The sequence below is a fragment of the Rhamphochromis sp. 'chilingali' genome (assembly GCF_963969265.1).
Source record: "Rhamphochromis sp. 'chilingali' genome assembly, chromosome: 2".
Taxonomy (NCBI): Eukaryota; Metazoa; Chordata; class Actinopteri; order Cichliformes; family Cichlidae; genus Rhamphochromis; species Rhamphochromis sp. 'chilingali'.
In genome coordinates, this window is record NC_137930.1 from 42,648,058 (window position 1) to 42,670,060 (window position 22,003).

The 22,003-nt window shown below is 39.8% G+C and overlaps 1 protein-coding gene across 1 annotated transcript; it reads left to right on the forward strand.

Moving 5' to 3' along the window:
- Positions 1-27: 27 nt before the first annotated feature.
- Positions 28-20,631, forward strand: has3 (hyaluronan synthase 3). The gene is made up of 5 exons (XM_080868414.1): positions 28-3,081; positions 10,956-11,049; positions 11,140-11,675; positions 13,301-13,402; positions 15,278-20,631. Exons 2-5 carry the CDS (start codon positions 10,956-10,958, stop codon positions 16,205-16,207), a joined length of 1,662 nt encoding a protein of 553 aa, XP_080724540.1. The 5' UTR covers positions 28-3,081; the 3' UTR covers positions 16,208-20,631.
- The last annotated feature ends 1,372 nt before the right edge of the window (positions 20,632-22,003 follow it).

Genomic DNA, 22,003 nt, shown 5'->3' on the forward strand with positions numbered 1-22,003 from the left:
CCAAAAAGGTTGATTCGGTTCATCTGTATGTAGCGTTTTCAGTGGGAGAAATGTTTCGTCACTCGTCCAAGTGACTTCTTCAGTCTCAGCTGACTGCAGGTTTCCCCAACCTTATAAACAGTACATTTGCACAGTGAGTGAAACTAGCACCCTTTAATGAACAATGGACTGTGAGGTCAGTTCATTGATCATTAATATGCAAATTGTCATGACCACTGATTAACAACCATTGATCAATGGCCATGAGTACAATTTACACAGAGTTGGTATTGTAAGAACGTGAAAAGACCCTTTGTCTGTATGATCAACTCGGTCACCTATAACAGCTCAAAGTTTTTGGCTTCGATCCTCAACCCCTTGGTAGGCAGCTCTAAACACCACCACCCACTACAAACGCTACAACCAGATGAACAGAATCTACTTTTTGGGATTTCCTTATGATTGAGCACGCATGAAGATGTTAAATAATATTCATATTGTATACCACAAAAACTATAAAACTTTAAGCCCAAAGAAAACCTCATGCCACAGTACTGCCCTGAACTTCTGCACATTATCACATTATCACACATCACACATTTGCACTTCTCTCCACTTCACTACCACGGGCCTTTCTAAAGTATGGGAGGCAATTATCCTAAACAAAAAAAATTACATTGAGATTGTCAAAGAAGAAATTTGCAAGAGAGGAAGAATCCAAATTCTGATTGAAATATGCTACAATTACATGGTAATAAAATAATTCAAATCAATTTTTTAAAATGGCGCCAAATCACAACAACAGTTGTCTCAAGGTGCTTTATATTGTAAGGTAAAGACTCTACAATGATAGAAAGAAAACAGAAAACCCCAACAATCATATGACCCCCTATGAGCAAACGCTTTGACAGCAGTGGGATGGGCGAGACAGTGTGCGGGGTTATGTTATATGTTAGTATAGCCAACTAAAACAACACATTCTCACTCCCGAGGCGTAATATTTTACGCTAGGTGACAATAAAACATATCTCTGTCCTGAGACCTTGTGGAACTCAAACAGGTTTTAATCTGATTTTGCTTCCTGAAAGATCTCATCACCTGCAACAGTCACAGGCAGTGTGCAAAATATATGTAGAGCAAAATACACACTTCTCTGTTTATGTGGATTATACTTTTGTAATAATGGATTGTTATTACACAATGAATAGTGTGTGGAATAGAATTAATTTCCCAATGAACCTCCTCAAATTAGACACAATTAGACACAGTGGGGCTGGTTCAGTGTCAGGAGTGTGGGTATGGGGAGACGGGAGTGGGACAGCTAAGCCTGAGCCTGTGTTTGTCTGTTTGGCCCCGCACCACGTTGTCACATAAATGATTTAGTGCAGGGGTGTCAAACTCAAATACACAGTGGGCCAAAATTCAAAACTGAAACAAAGTCGCAGGCTAACGTTAATATTTATTGAAATATATTTATTCCTCCAGATATAAGAATGAATCTTTTCTTATAGACTCAAACACGTTTTGCTAAAAAACTGAATATGGAACAAGCAAAGCTTAATACTAAACAATATATATATTAGCTGTATAACACCAGTAGGCCAGCTCTAATAGTAATTTGGTATGGCTTCGCGGGCCAAATGTAATTAGGCTGCGGGCCAAATTTGGCCCACGGGCCAGAGTTTGACACCTATGATTTAGTGTATGGAAAGTAAAGCAGTTTCCTTCATGTGGACTTCTCTATGAGTTTAATCTCCACCTGTCTCTCTTTTGTTCTTTGAATCTAACTTGTAACTTTGCACAGAGCTATCCTCCAATCTTACCGCTCAGCGTCAGTCCAGAGCGCGTGCACCTGGACCAAACCAAATCGTGTAAGAAGGAGGGGGAGGCGGGGTCAGAGGCTGATTGGATTTTATTTTTTGTTGCCAATAGCAAAACAAAACTAATGCTATAAAATAATCAAGTTCACAAGTATCCTTGTGAGTCAGACATTATTTTATGGTGATAGGTTAATAATTTTCTTTTAAAAGAAAAGACTAATTGACTATTTTACTGTTTTCTAGGGCCCCTCGTCATCACTTTTCTCCCCTTACGCGCCCCTGGCTAAAGTCATGCGACTTCTATTACAATAACTACTACATCTCACTATGTGTCATAGAGAAAGATAAAGTGTACAAGTTTAGTATATTATGTTACCTGGCATGGATAGTGAAATGTGTTTACATGGCTGTGTTTAGATCGCTGTGCTTTGCCAGCCATCTATCGATTCTCCAGTGCATGCTGCAGTTTGTCCAGGTATAAGCGTGTCAGCAACTCAGCCTCAAAGAGGAGAGGAAAAGAGAGGGAGGGAAGATGAATAAGCCCATAAGGGCTGCCTTGAGTAAGGTAGAGAAGTGAAAGGAGCACCCAGACTTGTTAAAGACTGCTGGCTGCATTGCAGAGAGATCGGGTGCTGGTTAGGATGCCCAGGGAGGGGAGGGGAGCAGGTGGTGAAGGAGCCGCTCAGCAGTGTTGGGCTCTCAGTCGACCAGCTTGGACAGAGTGATAAAGGAGGACGCTTTCAGCTCTGCTGAAAACAGTAGGTGCAAAATTGAGCAGAGACTGCAGAAGAGAGAAGAGAAGCTAGAGAAATCCCCCGACAAAGAAGACGTCAAAACTAAGGCAGAGACGGAACCTTTTGCTTTGAATCTCAGGCATCTTCACTTTGCTCTGACCATGTCCATAGGATGGAGAGCAACACACAGACGGCAGAATAACTGCTGCTTAACACCGACAGAGACTGCACCAACGTCAGCTGCTGGCTGAGCACCTCTGATCACATCTCAGCTTGGGGACCTCATCCCCTGGGAAACTCCTGGAAGATCGAAGGAGAAGGAGGAGGGTGACTTACAGGCACGCTGGTTGGAGTGTGGTGGTCAAAGCAGCCTGGTGTATTTTTGGATGTGAATTAAGCAAGCAAGCTGGAATAAAGATGTAGTGTGAGCTGGAGGAAGGAGGGGGAGAGAACAAGGAAAGTTGTGTGCAAAGGAGAGGAGAGGGCTGGATGTCCTGGCTTGACGGACTGAAAACTGGAAAATACAGAGGGGGCACTGGTTCAGGAAGGTAAGGTCTTTAAAATGTTTTTCACTTGCCCTCAGGATAGCAAAATCAGTCATTTCTTATTTCTGTAACATAACTACATTAAAATGTGGGTTTATCTTACAAAAGCTCATTAAATAGACTATGCTTAGGCTTCAGTTTTGGATACCTCTTCAGATTTGGTATGCAGTTCTAAAGATTAACTAAATGAAGGTTGAATAGAGACAAAAACGGAATGAAAAGTTAGAAAAACCGTATTAATCAATAGTTACATTGTAGGATAGTGTTCAGGCATGTGTGTTGAATGTTTACAGTGTATGGTAGAGATTTCTGCCCGGCACTTAGCTTGAATTGCTCAGCTTACTCTGCTTTAAAATTACACTGAAAACTAAAAAAATCAATGTGAATCAGTCTGAACATAACATTGTTATTGTGTCCTTGTGTTAGCTCCTAGCATATGCAACATTTTCCCTGTGTGGAAGAAGACAGCAACTATCTGAAAAAATAGCCAAAGAGTACCCATTTGAAGCTTCTGGTGTCTCCAATGAAAAACCTTGTACTGTTTGATTTTCCACAGCATCACTGCTGTGTTGGACCTCCCTAATGTGTTGGTCCTTTTTGCACAATGCCTGCCATTATTAGAGAGTCTCAGTGCATACAGTAAGAACTTAAGTAAATCTAAAATGCCTAAGACTGTGGAACGTTCATGCAAGAATGAAAATGTTCTTCCTATTACAAATAGGAAATAAATCGTTCTTTGCTACAACCTTATTTGGTGTGCTATGTTATATGATGGTAGCTGTAACAGTAGCACATTAGCAAGCTTTAATTGACTTGAGACAGATGTCTAAGACGAACATTTCAGAGTATTTTAGGCACAACAAATTCACACCCAGTGTTTTGTAGTCATGATGCTGTTTGTTTTTTAATAATTATTGTGATTCTTAGGTTCATAATGTTCTTAGTTCTCCCTCACTCAGTGTTTATCTTCTCCTGTGTTTACTCGTGTCTCCCTAGACACTGTGTTAAGCTTGGGTGTCTTGAATCTGAGTTGTGTGTGTTTCCTGCTTTATTTTGATAGTCCCTTGTTGCGTGTTCAGTGTATTCAGCTTTGCTTCCTCCCTGACACATTGTGTCTGTTTACGTCCGGCTGTGTTCCCTCCTGTTATCCTCTGTGTATTTAAGTCCTCTGTGTTCCTTTGCTTATTGTCGTGTCGTCCCATGTGCTGTGTGTTTTCCTGTGTGATCCTTGGTACCCCAGTTTATTCCTCGTTGTTCCCCCTAGTTGTTTACTTCTGGTTCCTTGTTTTTGAGTTTTTGGTTATCAGAGCTTCTATGTTTAAATATCGTTATTTCAGCAACAAAGCTGCCTCCTTTAGTTCACTCCTTTTTTTTGAGTCCTGTGTTTTGGTCCTCATCCTGTCTGCCACACAGCGCCACCACGAGGCGTTGGTTATTGATGAAGTCTCTGAGGCATTTAATGATCACATGATTATTTTTTACAATGAGCACGACTTCTCATAAGTACAACACAATAGCAGTTCTGTGTTACTGTCAGCTACCATAACCATGACTGGCTTGGATTACTTTAGTAAGCGATTACTTTGACAGTCATTCATTTGTCTGAGGCACAAGTCCCATTGACTGACGCAACCCAGTATTGCCTTAATGCCAGATGAGGGCAAATTAATTTTTTCACTCTGTACTATGATGAACTATTTTCACAACAAACATATTAAAACAACATCAAGAAAAATGTTGAAACTTGTTATTAATGCTTAAAACATGGGGTGCCACACCCTGAACTAATTAATAATAAAACTCTGTTAACATGTTTTCTTTTTCATTACATTTCTTTCCACTACTAGTGCTTGTCCCCGAGTAACAATTATGGTTGTAAACACTGCATTTAACTGTTCAATAAAACATTTTCCACACTGTGTTACGTTCACCAAATAAAACCCACAGTACCAATTAATCATCAGTTGTCTTTGCCAGGTATACATTATTTTTCCTGTCTAGATCGATAAACAAGTTTATCACATTACTATGACTTTTCTCCTGTAACCAGACTCAATATTTATCCAACACTCTACCACACTTATCTTTGTTTACACATTAATGCACTTCTGTTCATCTTAGTGTCTTCAATCTGCATCAGTTTCTTATAACTGTCTCTCACACCTTCTATGTATATCTACAGGCCATCAAGACCTCACAGCCCCTGGGGGCAAATAGCTCCCATCTTAATACTTAAACAAATATTAAAACTTAATACGTTGTTGAGCTTCTCCTTCCTTTTGTCTCAGGCTTCTCTTTATTTGTTTTGTTCCCATCTGTTTGGTTTTTCCACGGGCAGGCTGGTACATTGATGGAACAGGTTCCTGTGTATTGTGTCACTCTTTCCTCCTTTTGTGGTTTGAACTCATAAACTGGGATGCTAGGGCTTTTTGACTCACTACCACATACACTGCATCCCCCCAGTATGACCAAAGCTTCTCTGGACTTCTCTCTTTGAAATTGCCAAGCTTCTTTTTGAGCTGTAATAGGTGCAATCTCATAAGCCTCCTTCATTTGAGAGTGCCATTTTGTCACATACTTCTCATAGCTTGCTTGCTGGTCCTGTGAAGGCAAGTTGAACAAGACATCTACAGAAAGCCGAGGAGTGTGGCCAAACAGCAAATAGTATGTGGAAAACCCAGTAGCCTCCTTCCAAGTGTAGTTGTAGGCAGGCACTATGTTTGACAGCGAGTCTTTCCAATCTGCTTCTTTAGATAAATTCAATTAATTTCAATTGAATTAAATTTAATTTATATAGCACCAAAACACAATAACAGTTGCCACAAGGTTCTTTATATTGTGAGGTAAAGACTCGACAATAATACAAAGAAAACAGATCATATGACCCCCTTTGAACCAGTGCTTTGGTGACAGTTAAAAGGAAAAACTCCCTTTTAACAGGAAGAAACCTCCAACAGAACCAGGCTCAGGGTGGGGCAGGGTGAGGGTCAGCATGCATTACAAAATGGTCCACATCTCTTTGCATTCTCTGAGAGCTTGGACAGGAGCTATTTCAGCTGGGTCCTCAGCTATCCTTTTTCTAGCACCATCTGACTGAGGAAACCCAGTTTCTTCTCGAAGACATCACACTTCTGTGATCTGAGTTTGCCACCATGTTTTTGGTATCTCTGATGTGTTCGACATGAGTATCAAATGAAGGAGAGTGGACTAGGTTGTCTTCCAAATACAGCTGACAGATTACATCCTGAAGCCCTCTTAATTAGTCCTCCATGCTTCATTGAAACTCTGCTGAGGCTCAAGGCCTAAATATGCAGTTTTGCTGCCCCAAGGTGTGATGAAGGCTGTGAGGGGGCAACCTTTAGGGTCCAGGAACCCCTGTTGATATGCTTTGCCCTGATCAAGAGCAGAAAACCAGAAGCGGCTGTCAAGGGAATCTAGCCTATCTTGAATTCTGGAAATTTTTTAATTCTGTGCCTCTGTACTGACGTTCTGTTGAGTCCCCTGAAATCTCAGCACAATCTCAGTTCACCTGACTTTTTTCTAATACAGGCAACTGGGGATGAGTAGGGTGACCGGGACTCTGAAATCCACTCATGGTTCAGCAGATCTTGAAGATAGTCTTTCACTTCAGAGGTTTTGAGGCTGATATGTAGGTCTTCAGTGATGTACATGTCTAAAGTGTGGCTGCATCCAACATGATAGTCATCATAAACAAATGCTGATATGCTCGTCTTTACTGAGATGGTCTAATTTATCTGGAAGGTCCCACTGAGGTGGCTTATGGCTGGGGGCAAAGGTGGATAATAACTTTATCTATCTGTATATGTGGCTTTAAGGAAAGTGGTCCCACTGATCCTGATGTCATGTCTTCTCTGCCAGGACTCTGCCCAGACTTTAGCTTGGGTCAGGTGTCACAATAGTTTTAGCACTGATTTAGCAGTATTTACTGACAGTGAGAAGATTCGGATGATTTTTCAAATGTTGCCTGATCTTTTTAGCCGCTTGCTCCATTTACCCACTCAAATCTGCAACATTGGGATCACTAGATCCCCGAATTTGAACTAGAACCCTGTTTTGAAGGTAACAGTCCAAATAAAACTCTGTCTCTATCCACTCATCAGATTTCGCTGCCATTAGTTGCTAGAGCTACCAGTGGTTCTGTTCCCAAAAGCTCAGCATACTTCCTTCCTGCCGCCTGTTACTCTTCTTTAACCAGTTCATGCATGAATTATGACAACCTCAATCAGGATTTCTTTCTTAAGTATTTTTATTCATCTTTAGGTATGAAAAAAAGATTTTTGAACTTCATTTTTTTTAAACATGTACTTTTCAAAGAGTTTTTTACATGTCCACTTAGGTGGACAACATGTGTTTTGACTTATGAATTTGGTATTGAGTGACACATCAGTGTCCAATGTAGTGGTTTATGTGCAAGTATACCATCAACACTGACACAAATACAAGAAAACAGCCTTTGAATAGCTGTCCACTGTAGTGACCACTATGTGTGAAAGCGTTAAAGACCAGTGCTGTGGATACCACCTGCTTTTATTGTAGACATTGGTTGAGTCAGTAGGTTGTAAAATACTCGTAATATTGCAATTGTAGTCTATTGGCAGTTTTTACAGTTGAAACACATTTTGTTGTGCATCTGCATCACCAGAACTTGAATAGATTTTCTGTCATTTTAGCATTTGCATTTTTTTAAGCATTGCATTTAGCATTTGAATCATTCAGCCATCATCATTCTTGCATATTTGGTTTTTGTAAAAAAAAGAAAAAAGGATGTGCTAATGTGTACAGAAACAACTAGTCAAAAGGTGTGTGTGAGTGTGAGAGAGAGTGTGTGTGACTGACATTCTGGGGATTTCTCTATATAGCTTTGTTAGTGTTGCTATGATAAATTGTTGTGGCTGTGATGTGGTATTGAGGATGTCATGCTGCCAAGCTTCATGCCAAGGAGTCATAGGAAGACAAAGAAATTGCAAATGCACGTAAGATATTTCTTTTGTTGTTTTTCTTTATTTGAAAAGTAACTACATCAAACAACAAATTACTAGAATTAAGAACTAATGCAATATGTGATATTACTTTTTAACACCCAACACTGATTACTAATACGTCAGTGATAAATCGATTTAATGGTTAGCTGAAAGCAGCACATAGCTAAATGTAAATAATTAAACTGCTATTTAAAAGAAAGTTATGGTTAGCATGTTTTCAGTTCATTCAAAAGCGGACTCATCACCTCATCAGTTGAAAGTCCCTCTCTCATATCTGATAGAAGAACTTTGGCTGTTTCTTTAACTGGGTCAGGGCTGAGCATCTCATTTGCAATGACTTTGCAGGCAGGTCATATTAATGTGTCTGCGATGGTGTATTGCTTTTTGGATTCAGCTTCTAAGTAGCTAGCTTTGAGAAGTCTTTCAGACATCTTTGTGGTTAAACCAAACCAAGAGTGACATGTTTAGCCGCATGTTCTCCTTAAATTCCTGGTTGTCTGAGCAGTGTCCAAAAAATGAAATGGGCTTTATAGATAATTAGGAAACTTTCTGGGGAAAATCTGGTCTTATTAGAAGAGACGGCATCCATCCCACTTTGGATGGAGCAGCTGTCATTTCTAGAAATCTGGACAAATTTATTAACCCCCTCTAAAACGTGACTATCCAGAGTTGGGACGAGGAAGCAGAGCTGCGGTCTTACATGGCTCTCTGCAGTTTCTCTCTTTCCATCATGCCTGACACCTCCCCCTCCGAACAGAAAAGCAGGACAGAAATCTCTGGAGGGCTACCTTTGGCAGCCCATATCCTGGGAGGGGTGATGGGCAGTAACAGTAGTATTTAAATATTAAAAAATAAACAGAAAGAACAATATAATATCCACAACTACATCAAAGAGTAAAACTGTTAAATGTGGATTATTAAACAATTAGTCTCTCTCCCCTGAGTCCCTGTTAGTAAACCATTTAATAATTGGCTAACATATTGATTTACTCTGCCTTACAGAAACCTGGTTACAGCAGGTTGAATATGTTGAAATAAATCAACGTCCTCATGATAAACTAACTGTCAGAATCCTCGAAGCACAGTCTGAGGGTGCAGAATAACAACAATGTCCCATTCCAGCTTATTAACCATAGACACAGAGTTTTAACTCATTTGATAGCCTGACTCTTAACCTTGTCCACTCTAATTGGAAAACTCAAAAAGCTGTTTTATTTGTTGTTATATATCGTCTGCCTGATCCTTATTAAGAGTTTCTATCTGGTTTCTGGGGCTTTTTATCACATTTAGTGCTTAGTTCAGATAAAATAATTGTTGCGGGTGATTTCAACATTTGTGTAAATACTGAAAATGATAGATTAAACTAGACTCGACTCAGTTGGCTTCTCACAAAATGTGAAAGCGTCCACACACCACTTTAATCCCACTTAGATCTTGTTCTGACATATGACATAGAAACTGAACATTTAACAGTATTCCCCAAAAACCATCTTTCATCTGACCATTTACTAATAACTTTACATTTACAATAATGGATTATACAGCAATGGGGAAACATTTTATCAGAGTAAATGTCTTTCTAAAAGTGCTGTAATTAAGTTTAAGGATTCAATATAAAAGCCATCACCTGACCCAGCCGTCTTAGCTAATCTCCAACCTTCATTTAATTATTGAAAGAGTAGTTTTAAAACTTCCAGCTTATCATCTGCAGAGGGATCATTTATTTGAAGAGTTTCAGTCAGGTTTCAGAGCTCATCACAGCACAGAAACAGCTTTAGTGAAGGTTACAAATGATCTTCTTAAGCCCTCTGACAGTGGACTCATCTCTGTGCTTGTCCTATTAGACTTCAGTGTAGCATTCGACACTGTTGACGATATTTTATTACAGCAATTAGAGCATGTCATAGGTATTAAAGGTACTGTGCTGCAATGGTTTATATCATTTCTATCTAATTGACTTCAATTGATTTAATTTGTAGTTTGAATCTGTTTAGTCTTTTTTGTATATTTTTCATATGTTGATTTATTTCACGATTCAGACTGCTGTAAGCACACTGAGCACAAGGGGAAAGAAATGCCAAAGTGAAAAGGAGAGAGGAGATATTTCAGACAAATTAGAGCTACTAGAAACACTAAATTGTTGTGTAAATGACTAAATGACTCATGAAAACAGTGATTAAGAATATAAATGTTTTGTGATGTCATGTGATCCAACACCTCTATTTGCAAAATTTTCCTTTCGGTCAGGAGCGCCGATAAAACAGATTCTCCTGATGTAGTCTGCGGGCAGAATGCATGATGCCATGATGTAAATCTGTGAATCCATTCAAAAAAGTGTATAAATCTGCTTGTCCAACAGAGCTGAATGTAATAATGTAAAGAATAAACCAGTCTCTCCTGTGCAGTAAGTTAACCCTAGCCCTAACCTGGAGATGTGGAAGAAAGGAGCACCAGAGGTTCTAATGGCAGAATGGGGGATTTAGTTGTTTTAGTAGCTTTTGCTGTTTCTGAGATGTTTGTAGCTCAGTTCAGTTGCATTTTATTTATATGGCGCCAAATCACAACAGCAGTTGCCTCAAGGTGCTCAACTATTTTGAAAAACACACAAAGAAAATGGCAATTGTATAAATTCATGTTGAGTCTAAGTGACTCTCAGAATAAAGTTTGTGCTTTTTCAAAGCATGTCTTGTTTCATTACTTCCATATGACAACAAATTAAGATTACACACGTGAGGTTTTTTTTCTCTCTTCTTGACCTCTTCTTCCCTCCACAAATTGTTCCCTCTTTTCCTAAACCCATCTCCACTCACTCCCTTGTTCTCATGTTGACATCTGTTGTGGACCCCTCTGCCTCACTTCCTGCTCCATCTTCAGATGCCCTCTTGCTACAGGAATGCGCTGAACATTGTGGTCACCACCCTTTTTGCTGCGGTGGTCCTCTTCACCATTCTGTTGGCCTATGTTACAGGTTCATTTCAATCACAAACACAAAAAGTATATGATAATTAAAATGTATGATCGTATTTACTGATTTTTTTTTCCCTTCTTCATTGTGAAGGCTACCAGTTTATCCACACTGAGCAGCACCACCTGTCCTTTGGCCTATATGGTGCCTTCCTCTCCCTCCACCTCTTTCTCCAGAGCCTCTTTGCATTCTTGGAGCATCGGCGGATGAGGAGTCCTGCCCGACCTCAACACCTCCGGCGTTCCGTGGCCCTCTGCATCGCAGCTTACCAAGAGGACCCAGACTACCTAAGGAAGTGTCTCCACAGCATCTGCCGAATCTCTTTTCCAGGCTTGAAGGTGGTGCTGGTTGTGGATGGAAATAGACCCGAGGATCGCTACATGATGGACATTTTCCATGAAGTGATGGGAGGAGCGGACCAGGCTGGCAGCATGGTGTGGAAGGGGAACTATCACAGGGACGGTAGTGGAGGTGGGGGGGAAAGCACAGCGCACATGGAAGAGATGGCACAGGTGTCAAGGATGGTCAGAGGTTGCCGCTATTCTTGCATTATGCAGGAGTGGGGAGGTAAAAGGGAGGTGATGTACACTGCCTTCAAAGCGCTGGGGGACAGTGTGGACTACGTGCAGGTAAGGGCTACACAGACACCATCACATATATGTACATTTGCAATGGCAAAGAATTCATTTGAACAATTTAGGCTGACCTGATGTATAATCTGAATATTCATCCTGACCACTTGTTATGATCTGCATAGTTTGTATAGTCATTCTGACCACTTAGCTACTAACCACGGTAATGTAAAACGGGATGGCTGTAGCTCAGGAGTTAGAGCAGGCCATCTACTAATCAGAAGACTGGCAGTTCAATCCCTGGCTGTCCAGCCTGTATGCCAGATACTAAACCCAAGTTGCTCTCCAATACATCCATTTTTGAATGCCAGAGAACCATGTTTGATAACAGATGCCATTTAAAACCTGCACTTATGTCTACCTGTGCTAGCTGTTTCTTCTGAACTACATGCTAATGCTAACACACTAATGTTAAAAACTGGGCAAAATACTGCCTTAGAGCAAGAAGTACATAAGTTCTATGTGGCCATTAGAAAAACCACACTCACAGTGAAATAGAGTACACAAGATTTCTTTTCATTTCAAAGCCTACTAGTGCTGACAGTGTAATTCTGACCTGCAGTCCAGAGCCCAAGGATACCACAGTCAGAATTTCAGCCTGGTTTCATACAGGAAAAGGTGGTCGCTCAGAGGAACAAGATGTCAATCACATATCTTAATAATCGGACTCTTGCATCTTCCTAAGAGAGTTTTCATCTACCTTAATAGGCCTTGTGTTAGTGGAACACGAGTTTCCATACCAGATCCTTGGAATAGAACTCTCTTTTTCTTTGGGTCCTCTGTGATTTCAGCAGGTTGGCCACCTCCTAATTGCACAGTAGGCTTTTGCTCAGAGCCCGACGGCAGATTCGGTCCAGTGCTTTTTTAAAAACTTCACAAACCCTGATTTAAATTGATCCTTCTGTCAAATAAAACTACGTTATTTTAAAAATAGGACCAGACCAGGTTACAAACTATGTTTTATAGCCCCCTTCTTTCCTGTTTACCCACAGCCGGATTCCCCCACCAATTATAACGCATGACTTTTCTTACATCAACACTGTGAAATGCGTTGTCAGCAGTATAAAATCCTGCACACCCAAAAATGACCTCTTTTGTATTTAACATGACAGTAACATTACTTGTGATTTTTTTCATAGTAAAAATAAACCATCTGTTTATTAGAAGAATGAAAATCTTCACCATCCGTGAAGGACTTGCAATGTAATGTAAAACAAGAATGAAATCCTAACTACTTTACACAAGTAATAGTCAAGCAAGACTGTTGAAACTGTTGTTGTTGTTATTTAACTGCTTATGGAAAGACTTTCCGGGTCTGCATCCAGACCTGTGGGTTAATGCTGGATATTGAGTTCCTTCTTCATGGCCAACTGTTGCACGCCTTTGTCCTTGCTGAGGGTAAAGGTCGAGTCCACAGCTGACCCAGGTGCATTGAAATTACAGAGAACCAGCTGGGATGTTTGTCAGCAGCCTCTCATTTTTCTCTTGGATTTTACAATCAATACCAGCCTGTGTTTGGCAACACCTGGGGTCTTAGACTGCTGGTTGTAATTGTCTGAGCCCGTGTTTAACCCCCACTAGGCCTCACCTTTTGTTTTTTATGTCGTCTTTTATTTCTCCAGGTGTGTGATTCAGACACAGTTTTAGACCCAGCATGTACCATAGAAATGCTCAAGATCCTTGAGGAAGATCCAATGGTGGGAGGGGTTGGTGGAGACGTGCAGGTAAAACAGCACTGCAGAGGAAAAGTGTAATGAGAAAGTCAACTTGAATTTCCTCTCTTGTTATTGATTAAACTCAATATCTAAATATCAGAGTCACAGAATACTGAACCCTTTATGCATCAAAATGGCTTTTATCTTCTTTATTACGCTGTGTCTGTGAGTATGCAGTTCATTTTTGCATCAAAGTACAGGGCAAACTTCAGATTGCTAATATGCTCGCTTATGCCCAAACCACCTCAACTGGCTCCTTTCAATGTGGAGGAGTAGCGGCTCCATAGCGGTGGGTGTTGTTGGACAGGGCTTCCCTTTGTCACCGATTGTCACTTTGCCTTCTAGTGTACTTTAAAATATCACAACAATTGGAAATGTCATAGACAGCTCTAAATCCTTCTCAGTCATACAGTTATCCTTTTACATTGAACACGTGTAAAAATAGGAGATATTGTGATTTGGCAAGCAGCCCTACAACTAACTGCCGGATGGCTTTCACTGCAAGACAAGGCCTTGTTAAATCATTCAAAGACAGACAATCCATTTTCTTTGTCCTTGGCATGGCTATTAACACAACAGTGGCCGTCATTCACAAAGAACCGTTCTGGGCACTTCAACGAAAAACTGAAATTATAGCTAGCCTAGCAAGTGGTCGTATCCAGACTGAAGTTATAACAACATTTGCATCATGAGACGATGCTTTCCCTTGTTGTCGGAAGACCATGGCTATATTGTGAAGCTTGAAGGCTCTACTTGAAATGCAAATTGGTCTCATGGTGTGCTCAAAAATCAGTCAATCAATCAATAAATAAAAAGCAAGAGAGGCTGGAATAGACTTACCAGAGCTGGGGGACATAACGAAAGGAGATAAAAAGAAAAGCACGTAACATCAGCTTCACATCCAAAGTGCTGTACAATAAAGGAAATGCCAAAGGGGAATCCACACTGTTACTAGCTCATCTTCCTGTAGCCAATTCCAGCAACGAAGAGGATTGAACAAGATAATTAGTATTCACAAAGCTGAACTTGACAGCTATGGACACTCAGCCCAAAAACCAAGTGCTCAGTCAGGCCTCAAATAAGGACACTAAGGACACTGTAATGCCAGTTCCACCCACAATCCATTGCTCAACAATCTCTCCGTAAAGGCAATGGCAGGTCTGCACCTCCTATGGCAGCCCAAGTCCATAGGACAACTCTGAACAAAAGTCCCACACTAGCTGCTGCTCAAATCAGGCAATTTTACAAGTAGACAGTTCAGTGAGCTACATTTAGGTGAATTATCAGCTGTCATAACGCTAATTATTTAAGCTGACAGAATCAAGTGAACAGACATGCAGCCTACCTATAGCGGGTTAACCTCATATATTGCTGACAGCCAAAGAGAGACATGAGAAACAGAGCAGGGAGCATAACCAGCCCAGCTACAGCCACAACCTTGAATAACATAAAGTTTTACATTAATTAAAGTAAAGGAGTTTAATGAGGTAGATAGATTAATTAGCAATTTAATGAGTTAGATACAGAAATGAGCTGTATCTAACTCAGAAAAGTGGGCTAACCATGCATATTTTTGCACATTTGAAATACTCAAATGTAAAATCCTCACAGAAAAAAACTACAATGCAAAAATGTATAAAACTACATTTGAAATGTCATCTAGGTCCTGAAAATGTGTCTATTTTATTCTATTTATATCTGGGACAAAAAAAGGTGAAGGCTCCTTGGAGAGTTTCAAGACAATATTCTCTAAACCTGAAAAAAAAAGGAAAAGTTGATGGAAAAATCTTAGCTTTCAGTAACTGTTAAGATACAATGAAACCTGACTGTGATTTTCCTTTCTTTCAATCTTAATATATTCTTATGCACTTTCCTATCTTCCAGATACTCAACAAGTACGACTCATGGATCTCCTTCTTAAGCAGTGTGCGCTACTGGATGGCCTTCAACATTGAGCGTGCGTGCCAGTCCTACTTTGGCTGTGTCCAGTGTATCAGTGGCCCTCTCGGGATGTACAGGAACTCCTTGCTACAGCACTTCTTGGAGCCATGGTACCATCAGACCTTTTTAGGCTCCAAGTGCAGCTTTGGAGATGACCGCCACCTCACCAATCGGGTGCTTAGCTTTGGGTACAAGACAAAATTCACAGCTCGATCACAGTGTCAGACTGAGACACCAACCCAGTATCTGCGTTGGCTCAACCAGCAGACTCGATGGAGCAAGTCTTACTTTCGTGAATGGCTCTACAATGCCTTGTGGTTCCATAAACACAGCCTCTGGATGACTTATGAATCCATGGTCACTGGCTTCTTCCCGTTCTTCTTGGTTGCTACAGTCATCCATCTCTTCTATCGTGGACGGCTGTGGAATATCCTGCTCTTCTTATTGACAGTCCAGTTGGTTGGGATGGTGAAGGCGACCTACGCCTGTTTTTTGCGTGGCAGTCTGGTCATGATCTTCATGTCACTTTACTCACTTCTCTACATGTCCAGCCTTCTTCCTGCCAAAATATTTGCCTTGCTTACCATAAACAAGGCTGGATGGGGCACATCAGGCCGCAGGAAGATTGTGGTCAACTTCATTGGAGCGGTGCCAGTTACAGTTTGGGCTATGGTGCTGCTTGGAGGTGTGGCATATACAGTTTACTGTGAAACACAGGAGCCATTCAGTGAGACTGAGAAAGCCTTATTGATAGCAGGGACGATACTCTACGCCTGCTACTGGCTTATTCTTGTGGTACTGTATTTGGCAATTGTAGCCAAACGGTGTAATAAGAGGGAAGAACAGTATCATCTGCCATATGAAGAGGCCTAAACTGGAAATATTGCTCATCTGAGTTTCACTGCAGTTTGATTCAAGCAAGGTCTCTACTCACCTTGCTGGAACAATAAACATTGAACAAGGAAAACACATCTTCATTGCTGGTGCTACAACACTGTGATTCTTAAATTTGAGAAGCATGACTCTAGTTGTGGGGACTTATAGATCCATACAGTTCTTCCATTTATCCCATTTTTATGGTGCTTCACAGTGAAAACCTTAACCAAGCAGAATAGGTCATAATGTTTTAAAATATCCATATACTTGCTACGAAAAACATCAGGTAATTGATGGGTACAGGTTGCTTTTTGTAATGAAAAGTGTCATACAGTGTTTTACTTTTTTTTTTTAAAAAATACATGTGAAACTTTTATATTTAAGATGTTTACTTAGATTAGTCAGAGCACCTGCTTTGGAAAAGATTAGGGAGGCTCAGTAGGTGTAGAGTCCAGACAGAGACAAAGCAAATTTTAAAAAATATGAAACTGCCAACAAATTCAACTGAAGATGTGTTTAACATGGAAGAGAGGAAGAGATGAATTTGTCCTGGCCAGTCAGCATGAATTTAAAAATATAGAGAGGTAGGAAGTAGGAAGAGAGTCTTTAAGAAATAAACAGAAAATACACTAGTGTGTGAGTTATACATAAAAATACATCCATACTCTGTAACATCCTAAGATCTGTACAGTTGGTGCATGAAAAAAGATTACATAAATATTCTGTCTTAATTTCGCTACTTCCATTTTTACTATTTATACTTTAATAGTATATACATTATACTATGTATCTACTAGTGTAGTGTGTGAATTTCAGTAAAGTAACATTGTCTCAAATTGTCTGTGTAGGTTCTCAGTCATCCAGGTGATCCAGGTGAGGAGCTTGGAAAGAAATCATCTGGACTTCTTTAAGTTTCTTTAAGGCTTTTAACCTCTGATCTGAGAAGCTTCTTCAGGTCCACTGGTCATTCACAGTGGGCATAGATGAATGACCATCTTTGTAAAGAGGGGATGGCTTACGACACCAACTGTCTGCCACTTACTATGCAGTTCTGTGTTCCCTTCCCAGGCGCCTCACCCTCCACTTAGCTCTTGCATCAGGTGATCTCAGTGGGTCAGATAATAGGGAAAGGCAAGGCCTCACAATGGTTTCAACCGAAGCCTCTGCTGATAGTGACCTTTTTTCGCACCTTGCGGCGTGTTGTGAGGCACGAGATCAAGTTAGTTTTAGAACTGAAGAAGCTTCTCAGATAAGATGTGAAACGTCTTCAAGTAATTAAGAAGTCCAGTCACTTTCTTTCCAAGCCATTTAGATCATTGTCTCAGATTACAAACAGTAAATTGTAAAGGTCACAAAAATAATGTTTGTAAGGTTTTACCATGATTGTGCACCAGCTGCCACCTTTTGTAATAATTTGAAACATGTTGATCCTAAGATGATACATATTGCTAAATTCATCACCAAACACCACCATAACGTGTTGTGTTAGTGCTTGAAAAAGATCTGCTGTGTTTACCTCGTTGATTAGCATTGCCACATAGCATTCCACTAAAGATGCTTTTTCACACTGATTTGTTTAACTCTCTTTCAGTTACTGTATGTAGCCAAGAGTAGATTAAAAAAGTATGGTTCACTCTTAGCTTTGACCGGTACCTGTAGGGCTCTTGAGATTTGGCAGGTGGGTGAACCACAAGATTTAGTTTATCAGTGCAGGGAAAAATTATTCTCAAATTAATATTTGCTTTGAACTTGAGTAACAGCAAGAAGAGATTTAGACAAATGAGGAATTGCAAGAAACATTACTAATATAGCTTCAAACAGTCATGGAAAGCTGTTACATTATTAAAACTGTTATACTGTTATTAGGCCAGCTAGCATATCTCCCCATGTGAAGACCCTAAATGTATTTAGTTAAGATGCATACATACAGTGATATGAAAAAGTATTTTCCCGTTCCAGATTTCCTGTTTTTTTGCATGTTTGTCACACTTAAATATTTAGGATTATCAAACAAATTTAAATATTAGACAAACATAACACAAGTAAACACAAAATGTAGTTTCTTAAATTCAGCCGTTCATAAGTGGACTGGCTGGTGCGTTTTGGGTCATCGTCCTGCTGCAGAACCCAAGTGCGCTTTACTTTGAGGTCATGAACAGGTGGCCGGACATTCTCCTTCAGGATGTTTTGATAGACCGCAGAATTCTCTGTGTACCACAGCAAGTCTTCAGGTCCTGAGGCAGCAAAACAGCCCCAGACCATCACACTACCACCACCAAATTTTACTCTTGGTATGATGTTCCTTTTCTGAAATGCTGTGTTACTTTTATGTCAGATGTAACGGGACACACACCTTCCAAAAAGTTTAACTTTTGTCTCATCAGTCCACAGAGTATTTTCCCAAAAATCTTGAGGATCATCAAGATGTTTTCTGGTAAAATTGAGACTTGATGTTCCTTTTGCTCCGCGGTGCTTTTCATATTAAAACTCTGCCATGCAGGCCATTTTTTTCCGTCTTTCTTATGGTGGAGTTGTGACACTGACCTTAACTGAGGCAAGTGAGGCCTGCAGTTCTTTAGGTGTTGTTCTGGGGTCTTTTGTGACCTCCTGGATGAGTCATCAATGTGCTCTTAGGGTAATTTAGGTCGGCCGGTCACTCCTTGGAAGGTTCAAAACTGTTCCGTCCTTTCGCCATTTGTGGATAATGGCTCTTATTGTTGGCTGGAGTCCCACAGCTTTAGAAATGCTTTATAACCTTTTCGAGACTGAGAGATGTGTCTGATTTGCTCCTGAATTTCCTTGGACCGTGGCATCAACTCTGGCTTTTGAGGATCTTTTGGTCTACTCCACTTTGTCAGGCAGGTCCTATTTAAGTGATTTCTTAATTGAGAACAGATGTGGCAGCAATCAGGCCTGGATGTGGCCACAGAAATTCAACATGGATATCACATCCAAAGATGTGATATGCCACGGTTAATTTATGTTATAACAGGGGGGTCCAATCCCTTTTTCACACAGGTCGATTTATGTTTGGATTATTTTTGGATTCCCCCCCCCCTTAATAATAAATGCCATCATTTAGAAACTACATTTTGTGTTTACGTGTGTTATCTTTGTCTAATATTTAGATTTGTTTAATTATCTGAAACATTTGAGTGTGACAAACAGACAAAAACATAGGAAATCGGGAAGGGGGCATTCAAGACATTAATATCTTTTGTGCTAGTTAGCAAGCTGGCAAATTGACTAAAGCAATAGGCCTACAGATTTTACACTGCCGCAAACTGCCACTACAGCATGGCACTACAATTCTGAAATTCCTGGGGATAACCCTAAAATGGGCGTTTTTCTAGTAATGCGTAGGCATGCCAATATAAACAACTGTCTTAAACATTGTTGTGATAAATTTTTGAAACAACTGATTTTGCAGCAACTATGAGGAGAAAAAAATCCATATTAATACCTTTAATGATTCAAAGTATGTGGTCGAGGTGCAATTGTCATTTGTTCTACTGGGGTATCAAAGTCTTCTTGTCAAAATCTAAAAACAGTGACCATCTTATCAGACAACAGTATGTTGACACAACTGTATTAAAGTTTAATGATGTTTGGAAGTTATATAGTGATTTCAGACAGTACTATGAACCTCCCTTCTGCATACATGCTAAAGTGTGTACTGTATCAAAACCAGACCTGAAATCTGTTCCTACTGAGACACTGATTGCATTTGGAAGTATACAGGATAGGTGTGGAAGTTTTCTAGACTTTGCGTGTTTCTCATGAATCACGAACAGCATTATCATCCACTATGATTTACCAGAAAAGAGAATCCAAACATCTCTGAAGGTAGGGCTGCATTTTGTTGTGGCTGAGCAGTGTCATTGTTAGAATCGTTATTTTACAGTTCTCGGTGTGTTGTAGTTTAATTCAGAAGTCTTTTTTATATAATGAATTATATATTATATCTGTGTGTTTTTCTGCTGGATACAGTTATGTTGATGTGGGTCATTTACACATTTTACACTAGATTTTGATTTTCTGTTCACACCAACAAAAAGACTAAACACCAAAGTTTTTTTCTAGGATATGTTCCAAAAACCTGTATCTGTATGTTTCGTGTGAGAAACATCTGCATAATGGACACTTTAAAATATTTAAGTTATATTCATATTGCTTTATTTTGAGATGTAAAAGCTTCAACTTGAAAGGTGAAAAGGTCACATACATTTAAAGGAACATTACAACTCTGACATTTTGTAGCTCTTGTTTCTTGATCTTCTGCTGTTTCCATCTCTGGGCATCAACAGGATGCTGAAAGTCATTAAACTGCTTTCTATTTAGAACACAAAAATCCTATTCATATGATACAGAAAATGTCTCATTTAAAGGACTACATGGATTTCCCCCCTGTTTAAAATCATTTTCTGACTGTTTTTTTACTGTATTTTTTGTTCACTTGAAAACATAAAATTCATTTTTAATAAGTCACTTTGGAATCGTTCTTTAGTGTCGTCACTCTTCAGTCTTTTTTGTGTCTTTTCTTATCTTTTTCTGCAATCAGCAATATTTTTGCCTTTCACGCTGCTATTTGGTTCATTAACATACAGTACAGACACAGAAAAAGCAAAAAAACACATTAAACAAAGATATACAGAGACATACAAGACAGACAGACTAAGTGAACACAGCATGTTGCCCAAAGATAGCTTGGAGCAGCCAGGGACAGAGCCACCTCCCCATTAGTACATGACCTGCTCTACTACAGCCTTCCCACCTGAGAAAACTAAAACTGGAATTGAATTAAAGAATTGATAGGAAGACATAATTTCTGGTGCCAAGACTGTGTTTGGAGAACTCTAAACATGGCATTAAATCTGCAAAATCCCTTGCCAACTAGATAAAGCAAAAATAGTGAAAATGTAACCAGACAAATTACATAAAGTGGAAATTCTGATAAGCGATTCTACACAAATTTTAATTAAGTTCATCCTTCCTAGGCTGGATCAAAACATTATACAGTTCTTTATAGCATCAATCCTACTGCACTTTATATGCATATGAAACAAAAAATTCTCAATTTGAGTGCATTGACTCTTTATAAATATTTGTAAATATTATACATTTTATAGGTTTTATTTTTTTGCTTTTTTGTACAGAATTTTTTCTTATTCATTTATTTTTTCTGCTATATCTTTAATTCGCTTTTCCTTGCTGCTATAATGTGAATTTCCCAAAGTGAAATAACGTCTATGTCCTGTTCCTCCTCGTGAAGCTTTCTGAAGGAGTCACGTGAAGGACAGTCTTGGATTCCACGCAAATGATTTCAAAGTTGCAGCCCTGCTTTTCCCACTGCTCTCTGCACTTCTTGTAAAATAAAAGCTTTAAAAATTTCTGATATATACAGTGGAAATACAATTTACTAATTACAAGAGAAAGCTGGAGTGGATACTCCAGCAGAACAACATGAGAGATGTGGAGTGGCAAGAAGACAATCACTGGATTCCTGCCATCCAACAGCAGAAGAGCTGAGGGTGGTGAGGAGAGCCAGTCTTTAACAGATTCAACACTGCAGTTAATGCTCAGCCCCCTGCTGACTTACCTCTAGTCTGCCTACAATCCAAAGCAATGCCACTATAGCCTCTCTTATATTAGCCCTGTCACCCCAGGGCTGTGGTCAAAGCCTTGCCAGCTGGCAAGGATCCTCATCAGGCTGTTCAACCTCTCCCTGACTCATGCCAGGGTTCCCACCTGTCTGAAGGCCTCCTCCATCATAACCTGCGATTCATTTCAAGC

Bases quoted from the DNA above. Each gene is read 5' to 3' on its own strand.
- has3 (XM_080868414.1), top strand. From the start codon at position 10,956: ATGCCCTCTTGCTACAGGAATGCGCTGAACATTGTGGTCACCACCCTT. The intron at 11,676-13,300 runs GTAAGGGCTACA...TTATTTCTCCAG, and splicing joins ACAGTGTGGACTACGTGCAG to GTGTGTGATTCAGACACAGT. The intron at 13,403-15,277 runs GTAAAACAGCAC...CCTATCTTCCAG, and splicing joins GGGTTGGTGGAGACGTGCAG to ATACTCAACAAGTACGACTC.